Here is a 27,622-nt window from a genome sequence, read left to right as displayed (position 1 = left end):
GCAAAGCGCCTGCTCATTTAATGAGTCAGAATAGATATTGCCAGATTTGACTTTTCAACTCATTTTGAGTTTCATTTTACGTGCGAAGTTACAAATGGCAACATCGGAGTTTAACGACTTAAGATGGCGCAAATCTTAGGAAAACATGATAAATCGCCTTTATTCACGCGAATAAAATGAATATGAAGGAATAGTCAGGTTCTTAATCTCGTCGGCTTCTGACCATACATCCACTTTCTGTTTTATTCTGTTTGGGAACACTGCCTTACGCATAAGTAAGGATCGTTTAAATTTGTGTTTTTCCATGTCCTTATTGAAGAATGAATGTCATTCTCGGTTAATTTTAACTCACTGCATCTATAGCCTTTATCTGTGGATAAGATGTTATTCGTAAACAAAATAAAAGAATATGTCGAATCCATTGAATAACAATTCCTCACTTCAAATAGTTGAATCCATACCGTCACACATTTTTTTTCTGTGTTCGAATATTCGAATAGATCGTTGCCTAACTGACTCATTACACAATGGGTGGTTCTTCTCCGCATTATCAATATCGCAATGAATCGATGAGTTGTAGTTTATACACGAAAAAGTGCATTAACAAGGCTCTTAGTTTTACAACTTCCATGCAAATGAATCGTGATTTAATAGCATTCTATTCGCAGATTATTCATCATCGATCAATTATATATTTACTATTACTCTAATACAAAAAATGCTTGTCTTCTTTGCACACAATAGGCTTTAACTATAAATTACTGCCTTTAAATGCCAAGGTTTTTCCTCAATTTACCATAAACTCTGTCATTAATTGTATTGGTTTCTTTAGACCTTAGTGGAAGAGAAGGCGCAATTTATGGCTCTATTTGTAATCTAAAGCCGTTTGAAGCAATTTGGAGGGTTGAAACAGTACGTACAGTTTGCTACAGAGGCGGCTTCCGAATTAATATTTAATTTATGCAAAACGTTAAAATGAAAATCATTTTAGATTTGGGAGTAATAAAGGTCTCCTCTTTGCCCGAGACCAGTTCGATTTTGACATTTTTCCTGTCTTTCTCGTAATCGCTTTCCTCGATTCGGTTATGATTTATATTTAATGTATAAAATGTCCAATGTAAGCGGAGTTTTTGAAAAACCGACTTTTCGACGTATTTTTGAAAAATCACCGGGAAATGCATAGAATAAATTTCAACAAACCGGAGAAAAATGCCTGAAAGACGTCTCTCTTATCTGCTCAATCACTTGCGAAAGAGTTCATCCTTAAGAGGGAAATTTTGGTTTATTTTCTGCACTGCTCATTTAAATAGGCAACCCTTATAGTGGGAATTGGTCATTTCCCAGCCACAACAGTAATTACGAATTTAGACAATAATTAATATTTACTCGGACTCTCGCCCATATCAGTTTGTCAACAATGAGCGTTTGCCTTTCATCAGCAAAGTGGGACATAATTATTTATTTAACATTTGTGATTATGCTAATCACCATTTATTTAGAATAAATGGACAGGGGAAAATTCCCCTTTGGTTACAAACTTTATTGACCACCATTCAGCGCAGTCCCCCATACCTGCCCCTTAGAAGCAACCTCCCTTTTCAAGTTTTCCCACCTACCTTATCACGACAGCAGTCAGAGCTTTCGCCTTCAGCCGGTCAATGAAGACGGAAATATGCATCCTGGACATTGGAAAGAGCGGAGGATGTGGCACTAACATTGCAATGGCGTCCGTAAGTTTGACTTCTTTGTAAGCCCCCTTGGCGGCAGTCAAAGGCACAGTTCCCAATACTACCGAAGGCTGAACTTGCATTTTGGGGTGGCAACCTTCTCCCTCGTCGGGCCAGGGCTCCAGGACCGAGTAGGCGACCTGAAAAATAAACATTTGTTGAATATTTCTTGGCGAGCCTCGACAGACCATTCTTCACCTGCACTAGCCTCGGGGGGGTCTTTACCAGCTTGCCGGGCCTTCCATCCTTCTCCGGAGAAGGCATTGCTGGCCACCAGGAATCTGGAATGGTTACTTGAGCCAAACAAACGCCGTCTTCACCGTCAGGACTGCAGGCCGCGTGGAGGGGGGGCCTCTGGCCCATGCTGGCATGGAGTACTGTAAACGCCCTAATTTAAACGAAGACAAGTGACTAGCACCAATATTACCGATGCAGACCCTTTGATGGTGTCTGGCCAAGAGAATTTGCCGGCGGCCTCCTGGGTCAGTGCCAGTGTGGAACAGCACCCTTAGGACTGGAGAGTCTCTGGGAACCTCGTTTCTCACTATGTGAGCTGACATGTCCAAGTGGTGAGTGGCTTGGTCTTGCAACTCTATTGCTGGGCCTATCAGCCACAAGTCAGAAGATATTCAAAATAATGTCGAGACACCTAACTTACCGCTCGTATTTAGGGGCATCGGATCTGGTACAATGTACCGCGCAGGCACCGTCTGCTTGGTACTGAAAGGTCCATATGTAGCTCTAATGGAGATGGGTTGACTGCTTTGCAGCACCGTGAATCTGTCGATCGAAAGGGGAGTACCTGTTGAGGTGGTACCAGGACTTCCAGGGAGTGGAACTAAGACATCGGGTATCGCCAGTGGGTTGCTGGGCGATCCCGGGTACTGCTGCCTCGGTTGCTGTTTGAGGAAGAACCCTCCATCTTTGTTTTCGAAGTGGACGTTGATCGATATCGAGGTGCCTGCAAAATACATTATGCATTTGAATTTTTATTTCTGCAACAACTTTGCATTTTTATATTCCGTCTTGCTTAAAGTTAAATTATTCTGTTATTCTTCGAATATGCATACGCCACAGTCCCTAACTGAAGTGTATTCTTAAAAGGAATAAAACTCCTTAAAGCTACAGGAAAGTTTTCCACTTGTTTTCGGTTTGAATCTAGAGCTGAGTTATTGCTGCATTTCCTCTAACGTAACTGTGCATATAATAGTGGTTTTGTTTCTTTAAATAGTGATTTGTTGCATGGCATATAGACTGAATAACTTTCGCCGTTTTGGCAGTAAGTTATCGAGTTATCAAAAGAGATCTTTGTCATAGTCCATAATTTTCCACTATTTGGCCTATTTTCATCTCAATATAATGCTTTTATCGTTAGTTTTGGGCCGGAAAATTAAGTTCCTGCTGCAAGAAGCAGATATTCGGTATATGACTTTAAAAAAAACAATCTAATAAATTATGTGGGTTCATTTCAATGGGAATCGATTCAGAAAAAAAATGTCGGTTACAGATCGCTGGCGACGTTTCGTAAGTTTATTTCCGCATCATCAGGGCGCCAAAACAAAAGTCTCGCGGAAACGCGCGGAAAAGTATACGTCACACGCCCAGGGCAAACGTTGGAGGTGGACTTGCGCTGATAAATTTTTTTCGAAATTCTGTATTATGCCCGCAACAGTCAAAAATGCGTTCGTTTTTCTCTTGGACGGAACAACCTTTTTATCGCATAATACGTTTTTCACAAACCTGACCACTATATTGAGATTAGTGACGTTCAGAGGCGTTAATTAGAAAAACGTTTTTCTATACAGGATTAGAGACTTTTCCTTAACTGAACCACTAGATAAAAAGCTTGAATTATCGCGTTGGAGTTAAATGAGACGGGAAAGGCGATGCCGCCGCTCTAAGTATAAGAAAGAGCTCCATAATTTACTGAGGGCCAAATCTCTCTCGCTGACGCAAACTCGTTACTACCACATAATAAATGTAATTTCGGCGAGTTCGTGCCCAAAGCCATGAAGCTGACAAATCGGTAGCTGACTAACACCGAGTTAATTAAGCAAACGACCGAAAATCTGAAGAACAGGGAGATTCAACGGGCTGGAATCAGATAAATTGAAAAGATCGAATCGACACTCTGTCGATTCCACAAAACGACGATTTGTCCAAGCCAGGAAACGCATTTGCGGATCAAATTAAATACGATCATTTTCCAACTATTCTGGCATTTTGCATATTCTCTTCTTTTCTCAAAAGCGGTCAGAGAGGTGGCGGGATAAAAGTTGAAAGAGAAACAAAAATTTCTCAAATTCCGGGCGTTTCTTGTGGCACCTTGGTTCATTGAAAATGACGCACTGAGGCATTAAAGCAAGTGCAATAAAAATTATCTTTAATTAATTGCAGCACGACTGCTTTTTCTGATTTAGATTGCATGGCGGCATATAAAATTATTTAGGATTTTCCATGCGCGAGCTACGTTCAGAGAAGTTTATCGGCCAAATAATTGGTTGTGTGCGTTAGAACAAAAACGAGGAATAAACTCGTTTACAGAGTGCTCGCAAATAACGTTCAAATATTTTTGGAGGCGAATTTAGACATTAAAATAATGAAAAAATTCTTATAGACTTATCCCAAACAAAGGGCTAGAACCCTTTACAGGGGAATCTCTAAAAGTGTTTTTTTTGCAAGATTCTAGAGATTTAAATGACAAAAAGATGAGTCATAAACATACCCCAAAAATTGCTTTTTAAAAAGGTTAGAACCGCTCGAAGCGGAAACTCTTAAGGTGGTTTTTCGCAATATTTTGGAAACCGCAACGTTAGAATTATAAAATTTGGTGTATTATAATAAGTCGGAATTGGGGAACTTTTTTGTGTTATTAATTGCCGAATTTAGTCAGGGGCGTCACACCAGGGGATTACCGAAGTAAGTGTTGCCGCAATTTTTTGGTTGTGAGATTTTTAATAATTTTCCAAATCAAATTACTGAATCGTAAATATTTTCAGACCGTTTAAAAAAAAATGCATTTTTTATAAACCGATGCATCGATTTCATGGACACCGAAATGCATTTTAAAAAAAAACATAGCAAGTATCCTTGTAGCGCAAATACTTTTCTATTGGCTAACAATAACAAGATTAATGTTATTAAGGATTTGTCACTTATTCAGAATGAATGTTGAAAGTGGCGTCCGTTGATTTCAATGCATCTTCGAATTCTTTTCTTCAAAAATTCTCATATCCATGTAATCGTGCATCGCTTCATAAAAACCTATTTGTCTGGAGAGCGGTCTATCCCAACGAGATGAAATAAGAAGACTTTTTTTACTTACAAATATTTACGATTCAGTAAGTTAATTTAAAAAATGAAGAAATGTCACAAACAAAAAATTTAGAGCAACATTTACGTAGGAGACCTCCTGTATGTAACGTCCCTGACTGAAATCTAAAATTAGTAACGCAAAAAGGTTACCAATTCCAACTTATTACACTATACCAAATTTAATGACTTTAGCCAAACCGACTCAAAGATATTGCGCAAAAACCATCTTTAAAGTTTCCCTGAAGTCGTTCTAGTTTCTTTAAAAAAAAATTTCTGGAGTAACTTTATGACATATTTTTTATTATTTTAATCTCTTATAATCTTGCAAAAAACGACCTTCAGAGTTCCCCCTTTAAAGGGTTCTAACCCCTTATTTGGGATAAGTTGATAAGATTTTTTAAAATTATTTTAACGTCTAGAATCACCCCCCAAAATATTTCAACGATATTTCTGGGCGCACTATACAGGGTGGTCCTCCGGGAAGTCCCTCGATCGATTGCGGGAAAACCATAATTTGGAAAAATCTCAAAATGGGAGGGGGGGGGATACTTAAGTCGTTGGGGGGCACGCGTTAAGAATATTTGTAAGTTAGCGGCACTTCGCTTATTTTAAACGGAACGCCCTATATTTTATTGCCTTTTTTGGACTCTACGATGAATTCTGAACACCTCTTAAATGAAACGTTTTACGCTTATTCTTAACCGTTCTGGAGATATTTATACTTAAAGATGAAATTTGACAGTTGCAGTCATTGATTAATTTCGTGATATTATGAAGAGGGAAAGTTATATCGTTGCAATTTTTTCAGGAATTGTTAATAAAGCACGACTTTAGCCGTGTATGCAGGAAAACTCGTGTTATAACATACAGGGTGGTCATAAATAATTCGTAAAGTTGACAATCACGAATCATTAAAAACTTGTGTTTTTTAACTGGGAACCCCCGTTTTGTTAACGCCATCGTGTTAACGTCGAAAAATAACTGTCACTTTGTGTTTTAATACCTATATCTAAAATCCACCGTTTTGAACCATCATCTTCGTATGATAAATTTAGTCTTGCCATAATTAACAATTTAATTAATAAAGTGCCAAAAGTTGGTATACGTTTCCATGGAAACTATCACCGACCATTTTCCATGGTCTACGCCGCTTTTGGTATGAAATCTATCAAAGTATTATAGTACGAAGTAAGTTTTCTTTAAAAAAAAATCGGAAGATTTTTCCAAATTATAGTTTTCCCGCAATCGATCGAGGGACTCTCCGGAGGACCACCCTGTATGCAGTATGCCCCTGGATGGAGTTGCCAAGGTTTCTTATTTTTAATTTTTCGAGAAAAATGTATTGTCGTTGGAAAATTTTGCTTGTTTTGAAACGCTTGAATCAGTTGTCACCGCTTGAATTTTACTTTTCGTTACAGAGAAATATCGAAAGACAAGTCCCAAAAATTAATTCTGATTTTCATGGCTGGTACAATTGAGACTTTCATTTATTAGGTTTTTATTACAATAATTGAGCAAAAAAGAGGAAACCATAAGGAAAAATATCCCTCGATCCATTCAGCATCTTCTTGAACGTATAGGTCACGTCTTCAACACAGTTCATTATTTCCCTCTTCGAGCGGTAACGACGCCACAACATCTCCGTCCCCCTCATTCAATGTGTTGCATTCGGAGAAAACAATCAAATAAACTATTTGTTTCAAACGGCCCCAAAGGTAAAAATCTCTCATAGTCAAATCAGGGCTCCTCGAGGGCCATAAAAGAGGACCATTTCGACCGATCCAATTCTTTAGAAATTGCTGATTTAACCATTCCACAAGTATTCGCACACCATGGCGAGTCAGCCATCTTGTTGAAAGTGACACCTCGCACGATAATTACTCGGTAAATTGTCCAACCTTTCATGTATAAAATATCGTATTATATTTTAATCCGTGTGCTGATTTGCTAGATTTTCGAAAACTATGGTTCAGTTATACCATGGTAAAAAGTTGCACCTTGTACGTTCACTTTAGCCGAATATCACCTATTAGGAGAGATTTGAAAATAGGAATTGTGATGGGTGCCACACCTTATGTGCTGAAGTGGCACAGTACCATCGATGAAGAACGTGACTATCAGAGAATACAACTTCTCGATGAACACATTGGTACTCCGTGATTTCAGCGCCCATCCGCAAACAGATCACACGTTTTTGTCATAAATCTAAAATGGAATTCAAAATTGGTTTGAAGCGACGAAATTTCAAAAAATTTTTTGAATATGTGCGTTACTTATCCCTAATTGAAGCGATCTTCGACGGGAAAAAGTTCAAAATTTTTTCGAATCGAATTCATTACAATTAGAGCCGCAGGGCACTTTTCACCTCGAGGTATCTTAGTTTTATTTACATGTAATACGAAGCCAAAAATTACAAATTTATTGATCAGTTTTTGTGAAGAACATTTTGAGATGTAAATATATAGGAATTTTTAGTAAAATTCCTCAATAATTCGACGAATTGCGACGAATCTCTCCACCACATTGTCGTGCAGTTTAAATGTTCTTTACGGTTGCCATAAACATAATAATTAACTTCTGGACCTATTTTCCGATATTTTTCTGTAATTAAAAGGAAAATTGAAACGGTAAGAACTGATTCAACAGTTTTAGAACAAGGAAAAGCTTTCATGAAAAATAAATTTTTGTTGTAAAACGAAAAATAAGAAACTTTGTTCTCTTGGCAACCCCATCAGGGGACATACGATACAGGGTGTCCGAGTTCTTGGTAGCAGCATTTTAACCACGTGTTCTGCGCATTAATATAATATTAGTTGCGTACGACATGCGAGAAATGCTTCGTGTTGAAATTGTATATTGTTTTCACTTTATCTTTTATAGCCGCCAAAGTTTTGGGATATATAATTCAAAGTTCGAGCATAGGTTGATAGATAATTAAACGTTTGCCCTTCATATCATTCCCTGGTGGTGAGGAACTGGTTAAATGCAGACTATCCACAGAGAAAGGTAGGTCAAGGAGGACCAATTGGTTGGCCTCCTTGATCGCCCGATCTAATACTTCTCGATTTTTATGTTTGGGGGTTTGTGAAGGAAAATGTAAAATCTATTACTGTAAACTCTGGAAAAGAACTTATAAGGCGAATAAGATATTTTGCTCTCAGAATAACTGCTCAGAATTTGAGAGATGTGCGGTGGCTCTTATGGCGACATTCTGATTTATGTATAAAACGTCGTGATGATTGTTTCGAACGATTCCTGTAATAATAATTCTTTGATATTGATTTAAATTATGTTGTTATCGAATAAGTTATACCTTTTCAATTAATTCTGTATTGAACGTTACTATTGTCCTCGTGTCTACTGTTATTTTTTTATGCCCCTTCTGAGAAAAATTCGCTTTATTCATAGATCGGCAATAAATAAATTCTTACTCCGGTTTGCGCCATAGTAGCGTATCAGAAACTAACCAAACCTACTCGACGAAAAAAGAAACATGCTCATATGCAAATAGCTGGAAAATGGTGGCGAATACTAAGGTGATCAAAACACGTAAAAGGTTATAAATTAAACAGGCAATTTAAATTTATAAAATTAAATACCATCCGGTGCATCACAAAAAATTTTCGGAAGATAAAATGGGCCATAATCCCAGAAAATATTACCCTGTAGATTTTTACGGTCGCATAATACTATCTAATGTAGACCCTTAAAGAGTCATTGATGCTCAAAATTTGAGCTAAATGTCCCAAAAGCTTAATCTTTGAAAATTAAAAAAAAAAAATTTAAAGATGAATTGAAAACAATATAAAGCTTCAACGCCCTGTATTTCCTTAACGAAGCATTCTTGAATATATTTCAAGCAACAAACTATTATTCTTATGCGTAGAATACGTGGTTAAAATCCTATTATGAGGAAACCCGGGCATCCTGTATATCTTATACCTCCATCCTTATTTCTAGGGGGAACTGCTTATCGGCCATTTGGTCTTTCGGCCCTTGTGACAAAAAAAAACTCACGTCTAATCATGGATAATCATTCGTAGAATGCAAGAAAAGAGGTTTACATTTGGAAATGCTCCAATAGAGTGGTTGAAGGGAAGAGATTGGGGGGGGGGGGGGGTGCCTCGTAAGGTAAAAGAGGCTCAGAATGGTCCAGTTGCGACGATTCTCTTCCCATTTTGCCTGAATTTGTGGTAGTCTTTCAGTTATTCTTGGCATGCGTGCGCGTTCCTATAGCAATTGATTGAATGGATTGTGTGGCGAGTTGCCCGGGTCCCTTATCTTTGTAATCATCCTTAGTTCAATTCGTTCTGTTATTTAGTTTCTTCTTTAATTTGGCGATTCGAGGGTAAAAGGTGGTGTTCGATGGCATTTCTGCTCGATTGCGGCTCAATGGGTGGATACCATTTTTATCACGAATCGATCCATATTCAAGTACACTTGATAAGACACTTTGCAGAATTTCCGAATTGTGGACATCGGGAGAAATTTCATCGCGGCAAAATTCACGTGAGAACCTGATACTGTGGTCCTCATTGTAACTACGTCACAATGAAACACCTGATTGTTAGTGTTGAACGAGTGCTGAATGAAAGTCTCGCCAATAAGCACCTTAACAACCTGTAAATATTTTTTATGTGTTGAAAAGAAGAAATGACAATTATTCGAGTACATTCGTTGCTAGTGCTATTTAGAGATCATCTTTGGAAAATGTGTGTACACAGGCAATTTTCGACGACTCATAAACGAACGAAGGCCTGTTAGTGCCATTAGAGCTCCACAATAAAACTTTGTTCCAAAAGCTGTCTGCTATCAGGAAGCGACTAAGTCAATAAACTTCAGCAGGGGGCATGGCGTCTGTTTATAGGAAATGAACGCTGTTGTGAATCGAACTTGATGGTGCAAATTCCGGACGAATTATGCAAAAAATACCAGATCTTCGATTATTTCAAATTCGTTTCGTGGACCGCTAAGTATCCTTCTTAAGGCGAGAACTGAATTTGGTGTCCTCGGCTCGTAGATCAAACGAACAGGGTGCGCCAACGAAATTTACAAAGCAGCCAAGCTTTAAAAGCTCCGTCCTCGTTTTGTCGCCATCGGCGAACGCTACCAAGGCGTTTAATCACCCTCCACGGAGGACCGGGTGATATTGTAACTGCCCGGAAAGTGAATTAGAATCTTCCATTAATATTCGCCAAAGTGCGGTTCGTTTTAACGAAGGAAGTGCATTTGCAGAATCAAAACACTTGACTCGAACCAGACGCGGTTGCCGTGATAGAACAGCCATGGCCATTCTATGGTGGCAAACAAACTGAAAAGCCCACTTTGCAATACTAATAGACCCCAGTTTCGCTATGACGGGTTGTTACCTAGGTATGTTTATTTTCGTCGCAAAGTGCTTAAGAAGAATAATAACTGGTGCATAGGCAGCTCCCAAGAACGATTTCCATTCAAAAACACATGAGGTGAAATTTATTTGCATTTCTCTCAGGACTAATTTAATTTAACCGCATATTTACTGGCCGGAAATGTCTCAAATGTTTGCCTTTATTGTGTGGGAAGAGAGCTGAGATTTTTTTCCAAAACTGTAGCCGTGTTTCAAGCTATTTACCTTTACATGCCTTTGACGTTAAGTGAGCGGAAAAGCAATAAAATGCTTGATAATACTCGACTGGGGCAGTTTTCAGCTCAGCGAATTCTATATCTGTGCTTCTGACAAACTGACTCTTGTTTCTCTGCGATTAAGTATTCTCATTTAATTTAGGACTTTTCATAATTTGACTTTTGTTTGATCTTCAAGGATCAGTCGTCATTTAAGCACCGTTACGACCCTCTCCATTAAAACAGCTCGTTTCGCTCGTTCAAATTTTAATTCGCAAACGAGAAGGTGATATACAGGGGGCCCCACTGATGTCGGCAAGATAACCGTGGGTGAACAAAAAGGAGCTGCGCACTGACGCCAGTCGTATTAGAAAACGCACGTGGGCGCGTCCAATTGGTCCGCAGTTGTGGGCATGTGTGGTTTAGTGATTGCTCTTTATACAGGGCGTCCCGAAAGCAGCGGGACAAAGAGAAACGACAGATTCCAGCCATCAAACCCATCGAGATGGAAACGAGCTTCGTCGCTAAGCATTATTTTGCGCACACAATGGGCATTCAGTTTTTTGCTGTTGAATGATCCAGTAGGAGAGCTTTTCTCGGTGTAGTTGGTCTGTAGGGGCGCACGTTGTTGAGTCAGTTGAATTTTGCAAGGATAGTGATGTGAATTTTCCGAGAGAGTACGATGAAGAGTGGCTGTTGAAACGTTCAATTCTTGTGCACGTCGACGAATCGATAATGTGGGATTTTCGTCCACATTCTGGCGAATTTCCGTGATATTTTGTTCTGAACCACCGCCACGAGGTCGTTTTGTCTCTCTCGCATCAAAGACTGAACCAATACTTTCAAACTTACCGATGATTATTTTTACCGCTGATGAAGTAGGAACACCATTCCTACCAAAAATTGGATGTACCTTATGAATTGTAGCAACCGAGCTTTCATTATTTTGATAGTGAGGTTTAACGATGCTTCACCACATGTCGCTCCACGTTTACCAACTCCCATCAATCCTCTTTTGACCTGGCACGCGAATTCACTCATCAAAAGATTACAGTCAAAATGACATCCAACTCAAATCGTATCTTCTTATTGTCACACTCTTTATTTCGGTGACAGGAATCTGTCGTTGCTCTTTGCCCCGTTACTTTTGGGCCACCCTGTATGATGAAAGTGTCAGTTGCCCACGGGCAGTCATTCAGTGCACAGAATGTGCAGGCGAAATTTAAGAATATCAATGTTATCAAGTTTCAAACTAAACAAAAATGCTGCTTAAACTACAGAAGTGATTAATCCGGATTGGGGAGATAGGGTGGTTTAAGAAGTTTCGCGAGGAAAATTTTTGTTTTGAAGACAATCCACGTCCGAGGGTGGAACAAAGTTTTAAAACAAGGAACTTCAAACTTAACTGGACGAAAATCCATGCCGAACTGAAAAAAAGCTTGCAGAACAGTTAGGAGTGACTCAACAAGGCATTTCAGTTCCAAAAGGAAAAAAATTGGTTTCCTCACGATCTAACCGAAGCCAGCAAAAATCGAAGAGCTGACATCTGCATGAACTTCGGTGTAGAAGAAAAAATTTCCGCACAAAACGTGTACGGAAGAGGAAAAGTGAAATCCTAAACATAGAGAACCATTGGTTGATCCAGGTCAGCTGTCCACCTCAGTCACAAAACCGAATATTCATACAGTAATCCACCCCCCGTACTACGCCTATGTGTAGCGCCCTTTCTGAAATTCACTGATAACGAATACATTTTGGTACCAGTTGCTCTCAAGGCGGCCTGTTTGTGTAAGAGCATTTTTGTGTACGAATGAGGAGTAGTTTTGAGTGCCGAATCCAAATCCTGTTTGAACATGCATGACGGTCGAACAAGGGCTAGGAGATAGCGGGGTACAACAAGATCCATAATTTTTTGTCGAGAGGCATGTTCATTGTATTGTTGGTATTATGATGTGGGGTGCCGTTGCCTATAACTTTAGGTTACCCTTAATCTTTATAAGAGGCACTATAACCGCACAGCGGTACATCCAAGAAATAATGGATTCTCATTTGGTTCCATAGTTAAGACCACTCCGAACTCCTGTTTTTCAACAGGATTGCTCCCAACCACAGGCGGCTAAAGTAGCGTTGGAGTGCTTCCAACAACCTTAGATCGAAGTGTCGCCTTGTGCTCCAAAAGATCCAGAATTGTTTCCAATTGAGCACGCATGGAACATTATCTTTCTGAAACTCTCGTAGCGTTTCGACGTGATATATACAGTTCCGAGCAAAAGTAAAGCAATTTTTGACACCTACGGTCGATTCATCCAAGATATAACACATGGGACAGTCCAATGCAGGTAATATCTGCTAGGTAAAGGTAAAGCGACAACAGATAAAATTTAGTTTCCTAACGATTTGTATTTTTTTTTTTTTGTAAAAAAGGACCATAAAGTTTTACTGCGGGCAAAAATTAAGCAATTTTTAAATTCACACATAACAATCAGGCACAATATTAATATATTTTTTCGGACCTCCACCGTTTCTGATGACCTCAAGACATCTCCTTCTCATAGGCGAAATTAAGTTTTCATTATGCCATTTTGGAATCGAATTCCAGGCCTTTTGGTTGGTGTCAGATAATTCATCTGGTTTGCGAAATTTTTCAGTTCTGTTAGGGCAAATTTTTCTTTCCGTCCATTCGCATAAATTTGATTGAGATCTGGACACAGGGCGGGCCATTTGAGCACATTCACTTTCTGATCCATTAAAATTTTTTAACGATTTTAACGGTGTGCTTTGGGTCGCTGTCGTGTTGGAATTTCCAAAGAAGGGACATATTATTTTCAGCATAAGGTAGGAAACGGTCACTTGGAATACTTAAATATTTATATCGATCCGTAAGGCCATTTATTCACACAATAGGGCTGACCCCTGCTTCGGAATGACATCCCTATGTAATAACATTTCCACCGCCATGTTTGATCGTGCTCAGAGAGTATTTGGGCTGATATCTGCGACCACGTCTCACCCATTTGAATACCATCGGATGAATGCAAATTAAGCTTATTTTCGTTTGAGAAAAGCCCAGTATTCCAGTTCATGTCGTTCCACAGAAGGTATTCATTGGCGAAATCACTTCAGGCTCGTCTGGTTTTTCTTAGATATGAACGGTTTTTTGGAAAGCCTTCGTGCTTTAAGTTAAAAATCTTTCAGAATGACGTCAAATGGTGTGCAGAGATATGTTTTGTACCGTCTTTAATTCGCGTTTTATATCGACGGCTCTTTGAAACGGTTGGTCTTCAGATATTTGTCTGCGACTATTTTCACCAACGGTGGTTTCCTTCGGCCTTCCTGTTTCAATTGGGTCATCCAGTGTCCTTCTTAATTGAAATCTCTTTATAGTTCCTGAAACAACGCTTTTATTTGAGTTTAGTTGTTTTGCGGTGGCCACTTGGTAAATTTCATTTCGATATTTTGTTATTATTAATTGCTTGATGTCTAGAGAAAGTTTTTTCCTTTCGGCATAGTTTTCGCTAAAAGACGTTTCGACGACAGAGACAGAATTGGAAATTAAAATAAATAGGCTGGTTTTACATTGAAATGCTAAAAGTTGCCATATTTTTGCTTGCACTATAAACAAATACTTTTAAACAATAATAAAAACGAATCGATAAGAAACTGAACGTTGGTTGTCTACGCTCTACCCTTTGTTAGTAGAAATTATCTGCACTGGGTTGTTCCATACCGAATGTCCTGGATAAATTTCAAGCAAATGACAAAAGTTGCTCTTCTTTTGCTCGGTGCTGTGAACTGCACAGAATCAACCTCTGAAGGAGTACACTAACCACCCCATGAGGAGTATGCCTGTGCACATTAATGAATCGTGACGCAAAAATATATTATTAATTATAAAAACTCCAATTAATGGATCAAAATGATCCAACACACGTGTTACTTTAATCGCTTACTCACTTTGACCCCTCTGATATTTATACAAAATACCATCAAGATCGGAAGATTTTTACTGAGTATTCGGGTTTTCATATCACTTAGTTTATTTCAACAAAGCCATAGTTTCATTGGACCATTACCTCTTCTGAACCGTTGTAAAAAATCCGTCTTGAAGATCGATTGATAGGGGCTAGCCAATAGTCGCCCTTTCACTAGTGATCCTCCTATGGATGTTCGCCAAGGCTTTTAGCATTGAAGTTCTTGGTGACGTAGAAATCTCTCTCTTTTACCACTGCATTCTCACACTCTTAGTTGAGTTGTTGACACGCTAGCTGACTTCGTCAACCTAATTCTTCTCTTTTGTAAACTCGATTAAGGTGGCACTAGTTTAACGGTACGATAAGCTGCTTCGTAAGTTACTCCCGAGTTTTTGCTCGAGTTCAAACAAGATCCACGCTACCAAACTGATGTGACAGTGAGATCACTGCAATTTACGATAAATCGTTACAATCCAAAGGAGGTTTTACGATGGGTTTGGCGGAATCGGACGGGAGTCTTTTACCACGAGCTCCCGGAACCCGGCCGAACCGTCACAAATGGACATTGTCAGGCCCAAGTCATCAAACTAAGCAGAGCTCTGGAGGGACAAAGCCCGTTTTCGAGGCAAGGAAATTGGATGGTGATACTGACGCACGACGAGGCTCGTCCGCATGTAACGAAGCCGAACCAGCAACTTGTCTCAGACTGGGAAATTCCCCAGGGTGTACCAAACTCTCCAGGCCTGGCTCCTTCCGACTTCTATTTATTCAGATCAGGGCGGTCTCGCATAGCTGACCAACGGTTCTATCAAGTTGGAAATATTCAAAAACGGTTCGACAACTATTTTGTCGCCAAGTTTTTATCGGGCAGGGGAGGGGGGCCTTCGTCATCTACCCGATTAACGGCAAAAGATAGTAATGGATGTTATTTTGATTATTATTATATAAAATTTTCGATAAGTATGTATTTAATGAAGCTTAATTTCACCAAAGAAATGTTCAATTTTTATTTGTACACCTATTACGTCGACCAAATACGCACAACATTCAGGAACGAGTGCCCACAACTCCGCCACCACGTTGCCTGAAATACTTGATTCCCTATATCCAAAGAAGCACTTGAATGCCGGCTCTTAAGCCCACTTCACGAACCCTCTGGTCACTTAATGAAGACAACTTTGTTCTTTACAAGTTATAGCGTCGAGTGGCTAATTGCACATTGTTAAAATATGACTAAAGAGCGTCTTCTTAGAAATAATTGTCAGCTGCTTTCCAGTTACAGTCAAGTACAACGTACGAGTCTTGGGTTACATTGTGGGACCCCAGACCATAATCAAGACACGTAATTAAGCAGCGAACCTTAGTTCCAGACCTCGTTTCATAAAACACTCCTGGCGGCATATCTCCGGCGTTGTTTTAAATTAAAGCCACCAGTTTGTTTTTGTTTTGGAGAAATTGAAACAAGCTGGGGGGTTAGGTGAGATTAAACTTCTAGTTTCTGGCGTAGGCGCTCGGTTTACCTAAAATTATGGAGATTAGATATGCGATTATATATGTAGAAAATTCCAACCGCAAAGTGTAAAAGTGTACGTGCCTCTTGTTGGAATGCTCCAGAAACTGAGACTCGGCAATGCCATTAAAAGCGTCTTACGAAAAACGTAGCACTTGCAATGGATCTCGGAACGGCAAACTCAGGAACAGCTCACGAAGTAACTTATTTCACTGTTAAATAATGCACCTGGATCAGGTTTACAAAAATGAAGAGCTCCGTTAACGAAATGCACGTCGACCCGATATTTCGACCAAGACAAGTTTGCAAGTATTACAAAGTTCCAAGTTCTAAGTAAGCACTAAGACTAAGGTCTGACAGACACAGGCATACTACGGTTAAAAGGCAATTATCGGTTAAATTATTGAGAGCAACTTTCAGTTAAATAGCGAGATAGATCTTCTGTTGGTATGTTGCAGTTATACCGATTTAGCGAGACCGGGTGGTACTTAAGGTCCATTTCTTACGACGAAAATAGGGGACAGTTTCATTATGGAGGAATGACGGTTACTGAAGCCTTGCCATACCGGGCATGTGGCAAAGAAAACGGTGACGCACAGGATGGTCCACGTAAGACGGTCCACTGTTTTATCCCAAAGTCGCATAGTTTAGAACGAAAAGTTTAGCATAAAAGTTATTCAGTTTTTCATTAATTTTGATTTTTTCATATTGTCGAAGTCTCACAGGGTGGCCCCAAAAACCATGGCAGTGACGAAAATTCGTTTTAATAAATGGAATACCCTATATTTTGTTCCGGATACCAATTTTGCTTCTAATTATAACTATTTTGGTGGCCTATCACTTTAACCCACCAAAAATTCTTCTTAAAAAAAAACTTCTGTGATATCATAATACGTGATTCTTTACAAAAAAATTTAGATTTTTTAACTTACTTTCCATACTAGTATCTACAATGAGAGAAATGTAAATGTGAGTGAATAGGGGTACTGGCTAGAGTAAAATTTAAAAAAAACAGTTGAAAAATATAATAAGATCTAACCTAATCTAATCCTACCATATGTATTTTAAGTGATTTTCAAATATGTTATATGTTTGTTTTTATTTCGATAAGATTGGCTTTGGTTAGGTTAGGTTTCATTACATTCATTATTATATTTTTCAACTATTTTTTTAAATTTTATTCCACCCCGTCCTCCTATGCACTCTACAATTTCAAAAGCGTGCAGATACTTAGATGGAAAATAAGTGAAAAAATGTGTAACGTTCTGCAAAGAATGGCAATATCAAAGAGGTTATTTTTTCAAAGAAGAAACTATTAATTTTTGTTGGTAAAAGTGATATGGACCCGTATTTTTTATTATTACAAAAGTTGAAACTTTTTTAGCAGTTTTTCATTGAATTTAATTTAAAATAAAAATCGAAGGAAAAGTAAGCTTTTTAAAAAATCTCAATAAACCCATATAATATTAATCGAATCGTTTGGTAACCAGTTCAGTTAAAAAAAAATGACTTCTTTTACTAAAGCATATTTTTGATTCTTCAACAACTTTATACAGTGTGTTCAAATACCCAAACCTTTTGCATTTGAAGTTCCGGAAACTTATTTTTTTTACACTGTGCTCCACTTGAGACGAATACAGTTTTATATAACTTTTTGAATTTTTAGGGGTAAAGAAATAATTTTAATAAAAGCCACTTCTCTACCATTTTAGAATTTTGTCTCTAAATAAGTTTAATATTAAAATTTTTTGTTGAAACGATGATTGACGGATATTTCTGATTTTATTTGCTGAATTAGGAACGATACTAACAATTGATGTGTTTAAATAATAGAATATCTGTTTATTACATTGTCAAATCAATTGTTTTTGTTTCCATAATTTTCGTATTGGTGGTATGCTAGTAAAAATAACGAAAAATATGGGAATTGAGGTATGGAATTTACAGAAGGTCGTTGAAAAGCCAAAAATGCAAAATTTTCGATTAAAATCTATACAGAGGCTTAAAATTAGTATTCTAAACTTGCTTGTATAAAGGCTTGCTTAAAATAGTATTCTAAACAACTTTTCCAAATAATTTTTCTCGATGTCTCCAACGTGGAGCTAAATATGTATTAGAAAAATCACTGTGGTCATCAAATGCACTCGGCGACACTCCGACATTTTGCTTATGCTAAACCTCAAAATATGCAATTTATACAGTGCTATAAGTGTATCAAAAATTACTTCTTTACTTCTAAAAATAAAAAGAATATAAGAGCGTAATCATCTTAACTAGGACATGTTGCACATTTCCTATTTAAACTTTTAATTACACATTTATCATTAAATTAACTGACAATTATAGAATTCTAACATATAAAAATAAAATTAAAGATTATTATTAGAAATTTTCCACCTGACTACCTCTATTTACTATGTATGTGGTATGTGGATACTTTGGTTGGTTTATTTATTTGTTTGACCTTTACTTTTATTATCGACTTTAATACCGCCTAACTAGTTAGGCATGTATAATCTCCACGGTTTAGATACATAACAAATATACATGTAACATTTGAAATGAGATTAAAAAAATTTCATTGAAAAAATGCAGGGTGTCCCATTTAAAAAAGTCGAATTTGAGGCACTTGAAATGCAAAACTTGAATATTTTTAATGATGAATGAATGTTTGAATATTTTTTTCATACCCTGTTTAAAATTTCTAAAAAATTTCAAATTAGCTCTAATAGAACGACCCTTTGTTTTTAACCATACATGTTTTGAACGACTTAATATTATATATGTGAATTTATTAACAATTTTAAAAAGCTTGTTTTCCTTCTCCGATCTTCACTTTAAATTCAATAAACTCAAAAACTGCTGAAAAATGTTTATTTTGTGATAACATAAAATATTTATAGTTACGACCAGAATTAATATTGATAATGAAGTATTATGAGGCGTTTCATTTTAATAAACGTATTCCTGTCATTTGACGGTTTCTGAGATAAGGCAGTGAATCATGTTCCATGGATCACTCTGTATATAGGTGTGGTATAAGGGTGTATCGCACAGTATGAGCACACCGAGTGCTAACTTTACCACAAAATTTACCTTCATGCTTCTGAAGCTTCATTTTCGTTCCGTTTGTGCCGCACCGGTGGGACGAACTCCCAATGAATAGTTTTGAAATTTTCACTAGATACCAAAAAAAAAAAAACTACCATATGTCGCTCACCACTTGATAACATGCAGGACTGCTGTAACACACACCAAAAGCCCGCTTTGAATGGAACACGATGCCCACCACGTAAGAAGGCTCTTTCATGATGCGGTCTTTGTGCAAAATGAAGCCCGCACCCTGAAAACCTTCCCGTTTCCTGGTACGTGGTGTAGGGTAATTTCCTTTGTCCCTCAGTATTCAACTTTCTCGTGCAACACGAATTTCTGGACGCATATTTTAAAATATTTGTGAAATTGCTGAATGATCGTACCTTTGGCCGCAACATGCCGCAATCGCAATTATTCTAATAACAATAACAATTGCCGTATAACGTCTGAACAGGCTCCTTTAAATTTCCTTCGTTAGAGGCCTTCAGCTAGAAAACCCATAAAACCGTCTCATTATTTTTAGAGCCATATCTAAACAATCATCTCTCTCTCCAAAATGAAAAACGTATTGTTTTACGAAACATACACTCTAAATACAATTGTCCAATTTACCCGGAAACGTAAGTGGGCCTCAAGCTCGCTCAGAAGCTAATTGCCACCCGTCGCGTTTTATTAGGCCTGATGGCGTCCAAGAGTTGAAAATAAAGCTTTTTCATTTCACATCTGCCCTTAGTGGGCGGCGAATGGCTTGGAAATGCGTTTGGGGAAAAGAGAAGTGAGGAAGAAATTTATGGGTGTTAAATTTGACTCATTTTCAACGAAGCTTCCTGAAAATACGGGTAAAAAATTTGCTACATTTAAAGAAAAATTGTGTCTCCGGAAAGATGTCAAACTGATGCAAATAGCGCGGGCGACGGGGGCACCGAAAATTCTTTCTCGGGACTCAGGACATGAGAACAGAACATTTTTTCATTTCCATGTTGTTATTAAGAAGACACCCGCACACTCGTTGTAAGATCGTTATTTTATCATTTTTCCTTAGACTGAGTATAAACATCATCCATCAATGTATAGAAAATTACCACCATTAATATAACCCCGTGGAATACGTGCTCCAGCGATTTTTTTTTAAATTTATTTAGGAGAAATATTAATTGTTTCTTATTATACAGGGTGTTTCCTAACTACGTGTAAAAAATTTAAAGGCGTAATCCTCGACTGATTTTGAGTCAAAAATGTCTAATAAACATATGTCCGCAAATGCCTTGTTTCCAAGATACAGGGTGTTGACTGAAAGACGTTGAAAAGGGTTTTAAAGGTTTCTAAAGGTTTGGTGGTATTTACTAACTTGTTTATTGTTAGTTTTTTTGCTACTTCCACTACTATAAACAAGATAGTTAGTGTTATTTTGGTGTTTTACTCTCTAAAGTGAAAGAATTTAGTTCTGTGTCCCAAAAATCAGATTATACCTCAGTTTTGAAAATTTTTCAAAAACCTAATTACACTAATCAAGAAATGGCCAATATGGTTTTTGTTTAGGGCCTTGCTGATGGTAAGTGTTTTTCTAAAATTCAAACACCCAAATTGAGTCATTTTGGAAATAAAATCTCTTTTTCTTGTCACATTTCAACACCCTGTATCTTGGAAACAAGGCATTTGCGGACAAATGTTTATTAGACATTTTTGACTCAAAATCAGTCGAGGATTACGCCTTTACATTTTTTACACGTAGTTAGGAAACACCCTGTATATTATACATGTAAGTGTTTTCGCAGCCATCAGGGGCAAGCTACGTTATCAGGGCTCAATAAAACTACGCAAATCGAATGATTAACAATCATTGTATAACGATAATGAAAAATCCCAGATATTAAGGCACATATGCAAGGTGTTTCAGAACTACGGGATCAAACTTTACGGATTGTCCAGTGCAACAATAGAAGATATCTCAGTATGAGAACCCGTGTCCGTAAATATCTCCTCAAGGCTCCGCGGCCTTATGATGCTTCACAATAGTTACGAGCAAAAACATGTTTTACCCGAATTTTTGTACGTTTTATTTTAATTTGCTTGTTCAAAAAAATACCACAGAAATTATTCAAAATATCGTTCTTGAACGTGAATACCTCTGTTAAGGATTTTTTGGCTAAATGTCTAAGGCTGATAATCGTAATTCTTGATCGTCACTTTGACACGTTCACTCGTTAATTTTGCAAATTTTAAAAAGTTCGCAAAGCAGCCGGTCTTTACGGAGAACTACACCAATTAAGAACTTGCAGGTATGCATCTGAATTATAGAACAACAAATTGCAACTTAAAAGTTCCTACGCGGCTTCATTAAGAACGCTGAGTGTAAAAATTTAATGCAATTCGTAGACGATTCATCCAGACTGGCACCTTCAAACTTAACATGCACGATGCTGGTGCAGGAAGAACAGCAAGAACTGTCCATTTTGAAAAAGAGATTTTTCACCGAGTCGTAGATGAACCCTCGACTAGCACTAGTCGAAAGAAACGCGGGGTATGGATGTAACTCACGTTCCCGTTTGGCGAGTACTACACGAGTGACCACGTTATTTATACCATTTACAAAAAGTCCAAGATTCGACTCTGCCCGACTGTAAGCCTCCAGCTCACTTTATGAGCGGCTGCTTCATCGGATTATTGAGCAACCCAAGTTTTTACGTTTGGTCGTGTGGACGGATGACGTCAATTTCATACAAGATGGAATACTCAACGGTAGAAGTAGCCAGTTTTGGACTGAAGAAAATTCACACGTGACATTTACCGGAACTCACCAGCAACGCTGGTTCGTTAATATGTGGGCCGATATTGTTGATGAATATTTAGTTGAGCTATACTTACAGTCCAACCGTTTAACATAGGCGTTTTCTACAAGACGTCTTGCCGGAACTTGTTAAAAACTTCTCATTAAACGTTCGAGAGCAAATGTAGCTGCAACGTGGTGCCTGCACACTTTTACGTTGAAATCCGACAGTAGCTCGATTGTCAGTTCGGACAACGTTGGACCGGCAGCGGTGGTCCAGTTCCGTCGCCCCTTAGATCTCCCGATCTAACACCTTTAGATATCTTTCTGTGGGGACATGCAAAGTTTCTGGCTTATGAAACGTCAGTGGAAACAGAACAAGACCCGATTGCTGATTGCACAAATCACTGCGGCTTTTGAAGTCGTTCAAAATGATTATCAAATTTTTAACTGAGTCGACAGAAACGATCTGCATCGCGAAAATAGCTGTTACGAAATTCAAGGAGAACATTGTGGAAAATTAGTGTAGTGTTATTTTGTACAAATAAATCCAAATGAAACGTACTAAAACTCGATAAAAACATTTTGCACATCACTGCCTTAAAGCATCATAAGGGCGTAGCGCCTTAGGGAGACCTTTGTGCACACGTGTTCTTATGCTCAGACGTCTTCTATTGCACGAATTGCAGTGAACAATTTGTAAAGCTTAATCCAGAGTTATCAAACACCTTAATTCCTCGTATTAAAAATATATTTCGTGGATTTTGACTAATATTCGTACGTTTTGACGAAATTATTTGCTACAATGCTAGATCGATTTTTATATTTATAGGGGTCCGACTCGTGTCTAAACTAATACATACATAGTCAATCCAACACCAAAATATTATGGACGATATGCTGACGTATAAAACGATACATATACAGGATAACCTAAATTAGCCCGGGTCCAAGAAGCGCACATCATTCAAAATACGGTATGCAAACTGAAGGCAATACAAAACGATCTAAGCGAGGCCAGCAACGTGCTTTTCAACTAAGAAATAACACTGTAATAACTCCTCAAACTAAGAAGCTTTTTTTGCAAATCCGTCGGGGCAAAGCCTGAACGAGTCCAGAATTCTGTTGTGCATCTTGGTAATATTGTTCCTCGGGTTTTAACGATTTTTTTCCTAAATTTTACAAATACAGTGAGACTTTTCATAATAAAAATCCTTGACTAAACGGGGTTCGATTCGTAACTAGTCACATAATAAAAGCAAGAACCTTCATTCCGTCACTCCGTTAAAAAAGGATATGAGAACGAAGAATGGCTGCTACAGATACGGGGCCCAGTTCAAATATGTTCAGTGGCATTTTTTATCATTTTTTCATATCTCAAAATTCAAAATATCATGCATGATACTCATTGCGAGACGCTGTTTCATTTAATTCATATCGCATTGCAGGGCCTCGCATCGCTGCATGTTTCTGTCACTCCTTCACCTTACTTCAGGTTCATGCTCAAATTTTAATCGCGGACCCGCATCCATGAGAAAATATAATTTATTAAGTTAACGAGAAAGATCTTTCAAAAATGAAGGAAACTAAACCTGAACGAACTTGAACCAGCCTAGGTTCAACAATTTAGGAATCTTCAACCGAAAGGAAGACCAAACCAACAATTACTTACCATAAACGAAGATGTACAGGAATTGAAAGAATGCATTCATCATTAGGCTATCCGCATATCACACATCATTATACTGAGAGATCATTTAAATTCCATATGTAGTCCGATGTGAGGTTTGTAGAAAAAACGAGCGTACGTCGATCATCATTTGCTAATTTTTCACGTCGAACTGCTTATTCCTGACACATTTAGCCCATCATTATTCATTATTTTGATTATTTACCATTCGGCCTTTGAATTTTTCTGTTTTCCATTCCCTGCTATTTCATGAATTTTACCAGTTTTACAGAAAATCGTTTTTACCTTTAAGACCACAGTATCGTTTGTGTTTAAGCTCGGTGTTCTACACCTACCGGAAAACGGTGTTCGTGGACGAACAGGAAACATTCGTGATTGCTGTTGTAATAGACGTCAAATTAATGGAGAACGGGTCTACGAAGTTCGACCCTGTTTTCGAGAATTTCACGAAAAATTCCCTGAAGTTGCAGTAGATTAAATGAACTTCGTGAATACATTGAAGCATGTTGTGAAATTCCATGGAACCGGCAGAATTCAGATAGCGAAAGATCATGAAAAACGAACTCCGGAAAATGTTGAAAATGTAAGACAGATAATACGCGAAAGCCCGAATACTTCCTTGGGGAGATTGTCACAGCAGATCGACTTCTATTATGGCACTGGTAGCAAAATTCTCAAAAAGGGCCTAAATTTGTTTTTTTTTTTTACAAAATGCAAGTGTTCCAAGAACTTTAGTCTTTAAATCATCAAACGAAAATAAATTATTGCACCTGGTTCAATGAGAGACTGAATAATAATCTTCCGTCTCTGTCATTCGTTCGTGATGAAACCTAGTTTCACTTATCGAGGTATGTGAACTCTCAAAACATGCGAATGTGGAGTGGAAATAATCCTCACATATTTCAAGAATCTCCATTACTCCCGCAAAAAATGTAAGTTTGGGTTGCTGTTTCCCAAAGACGTTTAATTGGACCCATTTTCTTCGACAAGAGGGCTACAACAGAGCGCTATCAAAACATGTTGGACGAATTCATTAATCAACCACACCCTGACGAATCACAATAGGGTTGTTTCCAACCTGATGGAGCAAGAGCTCACACAATTCGTACAACCTTAGATTATCTAAGAGAATATTATGTCGATCGTTTCATATGTTCACGTACAGAGTATAATCTACCCGCCTTGGTCCTCAGATCTCACGTCACTGGATTACTTCTTGTTCCCAACTTTAAAAAATAACATTTTTAGAAAACCAGTGCGCACAACCAAAGATCTGATGGAATAGATTAGAGCAGAGTGTGCAAAGGTCGCTCCAGAAGTTCTCGGTAATGTCGTCCAGAGTATGATGCGTGGGGTAAATTCGTACACTGAAGTGAGTGGACGACATTTTGTGAGTTTTTTAACCAATTAGAGTTTTCTCATTAAAATTTGTTGTTAAAAAATAGTGTCAACGTTTAATTAAAATCTTAAAAATTAAAAGTAAACAAAGCGACATAACCTCACTCGGCTCCTTTATCAAAAATGAATTCAACGCCATTTTCCGGAATATGATCAAGCCACGACCTACTTTTTGTCTTCTATTTCTCTTATGTAAAATCCCGCAGTTGGGTAGATAGGCACATTAAACGATTCCACTGTATTATTACTACACTTTAATTCAGCTGCATTTTATGTTTGCTCTACACCATCGATTTATTGCTGGTTCGCCCTGTGTTATGCGTCTACGTGTTTAGATTATTTTTGTTAATTTACTTTCAAATTTGATTGCTAATCCAACATTAGCAATAAATTATTCCTGAAAACTATTTTTGAGCTGTGCCTTCGCTGCGCTACAATTAGGCTTGAAATCGTTAAACCTGTTTAAATCCTGGGATTGTGTACACGTAATCAAGTTTCCAGTCATCCAGACCAATTTTGTTCCCATTAGTTATAATTAAAATCGGTCACGGTATGATGTGACAATTAATCAAGATTATTAAAATATGCAGAGACATTCGAAAACCTATTAAGCACTTGCATTTTTAAGTGACGTCACGAAGTTACAAGGTCCTTAGGAGTCGTAATTAAAACACTCTCGACCCAAATATGGACAGTGCCATGACTACATGTGTATATCCAGGGGCAACGCCCCGAGTTTTAAATTTATGATGAAACCGCTACGAGAGAGATTTTATGCCCTTTCTCTAATCCCTCGCCCTATTACCATCACATACACCTAATAACCTTTTAATAACCCGACTAAACACGCAATATTATGCCCCTACAACCTCGAAAGGGTGAACGTGACTCCATATCTAATAGCCGACACCTGAGGGCCACTACACGTACTAGACACATATACGTACTCAAACTTCATTGTTCATTAGATGTGGTGGCAATCCACACGACACGTGACCTGTTGTCAGCCCATTCCTGAACCCTCTTGATTTTATATGGGTGGGATTAAATCAGGAACAATGGGGATTAATTCGCAATTAGAAACGTCATGAATGGGGGATTTGTCGGTTCTATTCTGCTGCCTGGAATATATTATTGTTTGTGCTTGAAGGGGTTGCATCCGCCCCGGTATAAATAATCGTAGCTAAGCGATGATAATGTTGTAATAAATTGTATGGGATACAACCTGTATGCCTGATAAATGCGTATTTTGGGCACTTTTATCAGTGGAATTAAAAATACGCTAAAAAAATCTAAAATAAAAGAGCAACGTTATAACACCTCGATATTTTAAATGGAACGCATTGTATATATTCTGGTTTCGTTGGATAGGCTCCCCTTCTTGCCGATTTCGAGAATTATGGGGTCTCACGACCTTGTCTTTAACCCCTTTCACTTGATCGAATTACTGGCGATCGATTGGGCAGTGCGTAAGACGAACAAACCCCTTAATTTTCCACCCTCTACCTATTTAAATTCAGGTGCTTTGGTCGGCTACACGGTATCGTTATGGAACAGAAATATGGAATATTCCAATGGCGGAAAAACGATTAGAGAAAAGGTCACAAAACGTGTTTTATTGGGATTTAGATTTTTGGAAATATTTTCAAATTAAGCTATGTACATCTCGAAATTAAGCATTTTCGTTATTATGATTTTCGAGTCAATATTTTACGCTTAGTAACGTAATATAACTATGATTTTCAATAGATCCAACTTGACGGAATCAATAAGGGGCGCAGTTAAATGAATACACGGTGTACCAAAAAATTACATAATTTTTCTTCCATAATTTATACAAACTAATGAATATTTAATAGCGTATACATTGTCCCCTCTTGCTCTGCTTACTGCTTCACACCTCCTTCGCACACTTCAAATGAAGTTTCTTCATTAATGTGATCCCACATTTCCGTGACCTTCAACAACAGCTCATTTAAGTTCCTAGGGGGTACCGGTAAGGTTTTAACTTGTCGTCCCATGTTCTCCTGTAAATGTTCGATGGGGTTCGGATGAAGGTTTCTTGCTGGCCAAGGCAACGTTTAAATTTTCTCATCTTCGTCATAATTTTGTATTACTCGTGCCACGCGTGAACGTGCATTATCGTGCATCAATAAAAATTCCCCACCGATGAATGGGGTATGTGGCACTGCATGGGGTTCTAAAATGTTTGTTATGTACCGGTGGGCAGTCAAATCACAGTTCTGAAGCACAACTAACTCCGTTCGACCTTTGTAATGCTTCCCCATGTCATAATAGATCCACCTTCATATCCTACAGTTCCGACAGTGTTAGACTGGGCATATCGTTCTCCAGGACTTCGACACACTCTCTCTTACGACGATCATCACTAACAAGACAAAATCAAGACTCATCCGTAAAGAGTACGTTGCCTTATTGGCGATCTCCTCAATCTTGGTGATCTCGAGCAAATGGAAGATGCTGCCTTCAATGTTCTACAGTCAATAGGGGGCCGCTTGCAGCCTTATAGGAAGTAATATTGGTTTCTGC

The 27,622-nt window shown here is 38.1% G+C and overlaps 1 protein-coding gene and 1 long non-coding RNA gene across 3 annotated transcripts in view; one reads left to right on the top strand and one right to left on the bottom strand.

The window, feature by feature from the left end:
* The window catches only part of dtn (transmembrane protein 132C dtn), a 135,879-nt gene that overhangs the window by 55,382 nt on the left and 52,875 nt on the right, over nt 1-27,622 (bottom strand). For both annotated transcript variants that reach the window (XM_066289837.1, XM_066289838.1), the window contains exons 2-5: nt 2,386-2,688; nt 2,155-2,331; nt 1,926-2,104; nt 1,617-1,867 (exon numbers count right to left, since the gene is read on the bottom strand). In XM_066289837.1, the coding sequence (XP_066145934.1) occupies nt 1,617-1,867; nt 1,926-2,104; nt 2,155-2,331; nt 2,386-2,688 (910 nt within the window). The remainder of the gene's footprint in view (nt 1-1,616; nt 1,868-1,925; nt 2,105-2,154; nt 2,332-2,385; nt 2,689-27,622) is intronic.
* The window catches only part of LOC136343246 (uncharacterized), a 76,351-nt gene that overhangs the window by 300 nt on the left and 48,429 nt on the right, over nt 1-27,622 (top strand). The window lies entirely within an intron of this gene.

Source organism: Euwallacea fornicatus, chromosome 14 (genome assembly GCF_040115645.1).
Source record: "Euwallacea fornicatus isolate EFF26 chromosome 14, ASM4011564v1, whole genome shotgun sequence".
NCBI classification, from domain to species: domain Eukaryota; kingdom Metazoa; phylum Arthropoda; class Insecta; order Coleoptera; family Curculionidae; genus Euwallacea; species Euwallacea fornicatus.
The sequence above is the reverse complement of the archived record's forward strand: the minus strand, read 5'-3'. Positions and strand labels throughout refer to the sequence as shown.